This window comes from Malaya genurostris, chromosome 2 (assembly GCF_030247185.1).
Source record: "Malaya genurostris strain Urasoe2022 chromosome 2, Malgen_1.1, whole genome shotgun sequence".
Classification (NCBI taxonomy): domain Eukaryota; kingdom Metazoa; phylum Arthropoda; class Insecta; order Diptera; family Culicidae; genus Malaya; species Malaya genurostris.
In genome coordinates, this window is record NC_080571.1 from 115,758,902 (window position 1) to 115,764,901 (window position 6,000).

The 6,000-nt window shown below is 39.2% G+C and overlaps 1 protein-coding gene across 2 annotated transcripts in view; it reads right to left on the bottom strand.

The window, feature by feature from the left end:
* The window catches only part of LOC131427751 (ubiquitin carboxyl-terminal hydrolase 8), a 29,607-nt gene extending 23,831 nt beyond the window's left edge, over positions 1 to 5,776 (bottom strand). The window contains exons 1-6 of one of the 2 annotated variants that reach the window (XM_058591214.1): positions 5,644 to 5,776; positions 4,690 to 5,587; positions 4,485 to 4,626; positions 4,015 to 4,355; positions 3,805 to 3,935; positions 3,500 to 3,734 (exon numbers count right to left, since the gene is read on the bottom strand). In XM_058591214.1, coding sequence (XP_058447197.1) covers positions 3,500 to 3,734; positions 3,805 to 3,935; positions 4,015 to 4,355; positions 4,485 to 4,626; positions 4,690 to 5,424 — 1,584 coding nt within the window. In that variant the 5' untranslated portion in view covers positions 5,425 to 5,587; positions 5,644 to 5,776. Of the gene's footprint in view, positions 1 to 3,499; positions 3,735 to 3,804; positions 3,936 to 4,014; positions 4,356 to 4,484; positions 4,627 to 4,689 lie in introns of both variants that reach the window. The other variant, XM_058591213.1, reaches the window with a different exon arrangement.
* Between the last annotated feature and the right edge of the window lie 224 nt (positions 5,777 to 6,000).

Consider the following 6,000-nt stretch of genomic DNA (forward strand, 5'->3'; position numbering starts at 1 on the left):
AATATTAGTATTTTTGGAACGCGTATGGCGAATAAATGTCAAAAAGCAATTTTGAGCTATTTTGAAAATCGAAAATGGTGACTTTCTGTGCTATCAAGTAGGTTTTGAAAATTGATGTTTTAAGTCATTTCGAAAACCAAGAGAGCCAAATTAGATGAACTCGGTGGTTGCTGAATGGTGTTCGTTGCGTTTTTAGTCACATGTTCACGGATAACGATGGCATTCTGTGACGGTGCGTTATCGTGGTGCAAGATCCACGAGTTGTTTGCCAACAAATCTGGTCTTTTTCGGCGAATTGCTTCACGCAAAAGTCTCATGTTGTGAATTTAATTCATGACACACACAACACCCTAGTAATCAATGAAAACTGTGATTATCGATTTCTTCTTCGACTGAAAACGACGTGTTTTTTTCGGTCGCGGCTCATTCGGAGTACGCCATTCACTCGCTTTTTGTCTGGTTGCGTGTCATACTTGTAAATCCACGTCTCGTCTCCAGTAATAATCCGTCTGATGAATGTTGGGTCAGATTCGGCCTTGAAAATCATGTTTTTTTCAACGTCAACGCGGCTCTTTTTGCATGAAATTCAGGTCTTTCAGGATCAGATTTGTAACGACACATCTGAGGTCCAAAACCAAAATGTCTTGAACGGATCCAAAAGCAATGTCTAACTTCTCTGCCATCTCTCTAATAACCAATTTGCAGTCTACGGTCATCCATTCATTGATTATGTTGATGTTTTCGTCGGTTTTCGATGTCGATGGCCTACCGCTTCTCTCATCATCATTCACAAACTCACGGCCACTTCTGAAACGTTCATGTCACTGATAAACGACTGTTTTCTTCAAAGTATCGTGGCAAAAAAAAACACTCTTCTCACATTTGCAATGTCGTCGCACCATTGAAATTTAAACGCAAAATTTAATTTTAAACGCAAAATTTAATGCAAACTCGTTGTTGCAAATTCAGTTCCATTTTGAAAATTGTGTAAATTCAACGACACGCGCAAACGCAGATGTACTCAATACAGCGTAACTTGTACAAATGTCCAGGTATCAAACTGAAAATTTGATATAAAATTAATGACAGATAAAGAAAATCTAATCGGGTGACTGAGTCCACTACACGGTGATGATTCCGGGAAGTTTTTGATCAAGGTAGTAAACCTTCCCAGTGAACGTGGAGGCAATGTCGCTAACTACATCAAAACCGTCGTCCGAGCACGAGAAAGACAAACTCTCAAATAAAAAGGTCTTGTGGTCCCATAAAAAATTCCTGAATATTATTTGGATCCGACTTCCAGTTCCGGAGTTATGGGGTAAAATGAGCAAAAAAAATGTTTTCTAACTTTTCGCATAGATGGCGCGACCGATTTTCACAAACTTAGGTTCAAATGAAAGGTCCTGTGATCCCATACGTAATTCCTGAATATCATCCGGATCCGGAAATATAGGGTAAAGCGTGTTAAAAAATTTTTACCATCACTGAAAGGGGCGAAAAACCGTAAAAAGTTTTCTAAAACGACATCAAATCCAAGTTTTGTTCCATCGAAAGCAATTTGCGATTTCCTCCTTCAAACGCACCAGTAGGTCAATATAATAATCACTGTTGATCGATTTACCTTTTTCGAGGTAGTCAATGAAAATCACGCCTTGTGTATCCCAAAAAACTGACGCCATGACTTTGCCAGCTGACTGCTGCGTTTTCGGACGCTTCGGACGGCTTTCGCCAGCTGTGCGCCATTCAGATGACTGACGCTTCGACTCTGGAGTGTAGTGATGTATCCATGTTTCGTCCATGGTCACGTAACGACGCAAGAAATCTTTTTTGTTGCGAGTAAATAGCGATAAACTGCTTCCTGAATCATCGACTCGTTGCTGTTTTTGTTCCATCGAAAGCAATCGCGGCACCCACTTGGAAAAACCTTTTTCATGCTCAATTTTTCATGAAAGATAGTAAATACACTTCCATATGATATCTGTGTCATCTCAGCAATCTCACGGAGCCTCACTTTACGATCTTTCATTATAATTTTTGTCACTTCACTCACATTTTCCGGTGTAACGGCTTCCACAGGTCTATCCGAGCGTTCCGCGTCATTTGTGTCGGTACGACCACGTTTAAACTCGGCGAACCACCGACAAATCGTTGCTTTTGAGGGACAAGAGTCCGAATAACATTTTTCAATCCATTGTTTCGCTTGCACAGTGTTTTTACCCATTAAAAAACAATGTTTTATCAAAACACGAAACTCGATTTTTCCATTTTTTAAACAAACTACAAAACGACTTTACTCCAACCTCGATAACTCAGCTGTTTCTGGTCGGATCGACTTAAAATTTTGACCCGTTTCAAGCAAAGGTTAGTACTCTAGAAAGACGTGGTTACTGGTTTACTACGAGCGCCATCTCTGCTTTAGTCTCGGGACTTATTGATCCATGTGTTAGGTATTGTTAGTTGATGACCATCCGAACTGTTTTTGGTTATACTGGACCAGTAATTTATTTCAAACCGCCATTTAAATCGAAGGTGCAGAAAATTTGAATTGATGGTTTAATGATCCGACTTTTCTGCAACCGATTTAGCTGCTTTTGTTCAAGATTTTCGAAATGTTTCTATAGATGTAGCTTGTTGTTTTTATTGAGGAAGCTCTCTGCACGAGAGCCCAATACCACTCGATAGGTCGCAACTCCGGATAGCTAGGTGGATTCGGTTAATAGAAGTTTTTGTGAATTTCATGTGTTTATGATAGCGTATGTGTCTTACACACATCCGTGCTCATTTTTATCAGTGTAAGGATGATTAAGCGAAACCCGAACCTTTCCAACCGATATGTGACTAAAACATGCCAGAACCTTTAGTCCAAAAAATGCGCAAGAATTTTCTTGTACCATAGAGAACGACAAAACGACAAAGAAAGTGTCCAAATTGCCACTGAATCATTTGATTTGGCAGACCATATGTAATGGTGGCCTTCTCAACCGGCACTATCAATTAAAAAGTGTACGAGAAAGCGATTGCTACCACTTATCAGAATCCACGAGCTCTGTTTTGGCCTGATTTGGTCTCTTGACACTATGTGAAATCCGTCTTGAAATGATATAAGGTACAAGAGGTTAAAAGCGTGCCAAAACAGCCAATTCATCAAACTGTCCAGAACATCGGTCAATAGAGAAGTACTGTACTCTAGTTGACCGGAAACTCTTGGAAACTAAGAAGGAAGCAAATGGTACCAATGATTTCGAAGAATCGGCACCTCGACCATATCTGAGGATACCGTACAGAACCTAATGGCGCGTATACCACAGAAATTTTCCAGAAAGGATTGATATCTCAATCAACTGTTTCTAATGTACATATAACTCTATTATTTTGAAATAAAATCTACTTTGTTTAGTTAAAAGAGAAAAATACATATCTGAAACACATTATATCGTGGTATACGCCTATCAAGTGTCGACAATTTGAAATTCATATCCAAAAACCATCATAAACTTACCACGCTGCCGATCACCGGAGAAAAGTCTCGCTGTACGTTCCCTTTGTAATCCGATACAATATGTGTTGGTTTAGCAGATCGATCTATCTGGGGAATTTTCGGCTGTGGGATTCCCACATCGTCTTGATAGTCCTTCATATGACGTTTGTTTTCATAAGCGATCTTCAATTTCTCCTCTCGTTCATGCGTAAGACGAACACGCTCCTGTTCGCGTATCGTTTCATCGTCCTTGAGTCTGTGGAAGAAATGAAATGAACGCAAAATTGATTTGAATATTGATGACATGAAACGTTAACGACGCGCACCTTTTACGATTGGCAGCTTCTTCCAATTTCCTTGCTTGTTGAGCAGAAATACGTTCACCTTGCTCCTGAAAGCTTCGTTCCTTCGCTTCCAACTCCTGTACTTGTTCTCGCAAGATTGTGTTTTCCGATATCTACCGATGTTGAAAGGTTAAATTTAAATTCCAATCAATAAAACATGACTAGCAACTAGTTTATATTCTTTAAACTTACATAATCCTTTTGCTTATTCTCCATCTGCATCAACATATAATGTAGTTGCGTTGCCTTTTCGCGCAGTTGGCGTTTCTCTTCGTCATCTACGGTTTTTTCTTCTACGTCGTGGACTTGTTCCAATTTAACCACCGTTGAGAACAGCTCCTTTTCATTTTTAGCTGATTTGTCCATTAGTTTTTCTTGTTCGTCTAAGATCTCGTTGATTGGTTTGGCCTTTGCCTCGTAGGTGTGCAGCGCAGCTGCTTTACTATTGCGATCAATTATCGGTCGATCGGGTTGCGAACTGAAGCTATCTTCCTTCATCCGAATATCACTTATATTGGGATACTCGATATCTTCTGAAAGGATCATGAATTATATTACTTTCATGTTCAAGACCAAATTCCGAATCGGCAAAGTTATAGATAAACTTCAATGCGCATTATATTCCAAATACAAAAAAAACTGAAAGTTCAATAGTAACTTACCCAATCGAGTATCATAGCTTATTTCATTACCAGGAGGCGAGTAATTAGGATTGATACAGCACATGGGATAGAGCAACTGGAATTCCTTGTAGCCTCCTTCTACTCTCAACAGAGGTTTCGTGTAGTTTGTGTCCGGATCCCACTGTAAGATAATAAGATAAAATGACACATTGCCCAGCTTAGAGACAGCACTAGATTTGCTTACATTTTTCAAAATGACATTGAGAACCCAAATAGGAGAATCCTTCGTAGGGGTACCTGTAGTGTTGTAGTCCATCAGCACTATTTGCTCCTTCACCCTTCGGGATTGCCAAATGGGTTTCGACGAATCCCCAAGCTTTTCGTGAATTTTACCGGCCGTCATACCAGCTACAAGCCAACTATCTGGGATGTTTATGACATGGTCGTATTTTAGTCGCGACTTCTCGAAGTCTTCGTCCGAACGACAATCCATTATCAACATACTAAGCTTACTGTCGTTAATCATGCCGAATAGTTCTTTGGCATCAACAGCACTCTTAGCATAAGGCATTATCGTACTAATGTTATCCTTTTGACTTCGACTTTTGTTCATTTCACGCTCCCGGCTGGCATTGATCCCCGCATAACGATTCTTGAGACTTGTTGCGAGTTTCTCCAATTTGTTCAACGTCAGAGTTACTTCACTATTAGATCCTAAGATGGCCAAAACCATCGGTTTTTTTTCTGCATATTCCTTGTTTTTCCTAATGGTTTCGATGAGATTGAAAAATTTCATATAGTTGACGTAGGCATTTTCTTCATCGCGCTCTAAATAAAACCGATCGGCTTGCTGTTTCAACTTCTTAGCACCATTACAAAGTATCTGCAATTTCTTATTGGTGATGGTTTTGTTAAGTTGATAATGGCTTTCCAGATCTTGTAAATTGCTACCCAGATGCAGAGGTTTTAGGTCTCCCATTTTTCAAATCCGTTTTCGAAGTCTAGTTCATGCAGATAAACCTTTCCAAGTGTAATTAGTGATGCACAAATGTACGGCTTCACGGTTCATCTGAAATTCGTCGAGTTGAGTTGTTGATTCCGTACTGCGGAAGTGCTACAAATATCGTGGATTTCGTCGATAACTAAATTCACAAAAGATATTGTTATTAATTGCTTTGATAATGAATCCAAAACTCACTATCAAATCTAATTTAATGACAATGTGATAAACTCAATGACTAACATCGTTGACGTTTCAATAGATCTAGACAAATAAAAAAATATTCGAGGGGTACCAAGATTGGCTTATTGCCGGTAAATTCATTCACCGGTAGCGACACCTGCGCATGGAAAAAAAAATTAAGAATACGAGGATTCTGGATTGGCTTTCAAACGTAAAACTCAAATCAACTCCGCGCCTTCTATGTTTTTATTTTATGGCCCAAGGAAACGATGATGTTAGCAAATTATCACATAAAGCAACATAGAAATTGAGTATTGAATGCGGAAATAGGAAATAGTAATATTTTCTTAAACAAACCTACTGAATGAGTAA